We start from the raw sequence: 449 nt of genomic DNA on the forward strand, positions 1-449 counted from the left end.
CTGATGCTGCTGCTGTTGAGGCTGCTGCTGTTGCTCCTGTTGCAGCAGCTGCTGCTGTTGCTGCTGCAGCCGCTCGTAGTTGCGCGTCAGCATTCAAAAGGTACCGTCTCCGGCTGCTGCTGCTGCTGCTCTTGCTGCTGCTGTTGCTGCTGCTGCTGCTGCTGCTGCTGCTGCTGCTGCTTGCAGGCAATGGGCTGTCTGCATGCAGTGCAGCAGCGGCTACGGTCACGAGTGGCGCAGATTCTGCTGCAGTCTCTGAATGTCACTGTCGTGCTGCTGCAGCAGCAGCAGCAGCAACAGCAGCAGCAGCAGCAGCAGCAAGAGAGGATGAGCATAGGCTCAGTTTCCCCCAGCAGTGAAAGCAGCAAGAGCCAGACCTCTGCTGCTGCTGCTGGTGTGTGCAGGCAGCAACAGCATGCTGCGGCTGCTGCCTTGCTGCAGCGCGAAGG

The 449-nt window shown here is 60.6% G+C and overlaps 1 protein-coding gene across 1 annotated transcript in view; it reads left to right on the forward strand.

Annotated features, from left to right (window-relative positions):
• The window catches only part of EMH_0011610 (uncharacterized protein), a gene marked incomplete at both ends in the record, with an annotated part of 12233 nt that overhangs the window by 3831 nt on the left and 7953 nt on the right, over positions 1–449 (forward strand). Inside the window, one exon of the mRNA XM_013499331.1 lies at positions 187–447. Within this exon, the coding sequence (XP_013354785.1) occupies positions 187–447 (261 nt within the window). The remainder of the gene's footprint in view (positions 1–186; positions 448–449) is intronic.

Source organism: Eimeria mitis, genomic scaffold, assembly GCF_000499745.2.
Source record: "Eimeria mitis Houghton genomic scaffold, Emh_scaff422, whole genome shotgun sequence".
Lineage (NCBI taxonomy): Eukaryota > Apicomplexa > Conoidasida > Eucoccidiorida > Eimeriidae > Eimeria > Eimeria mitis.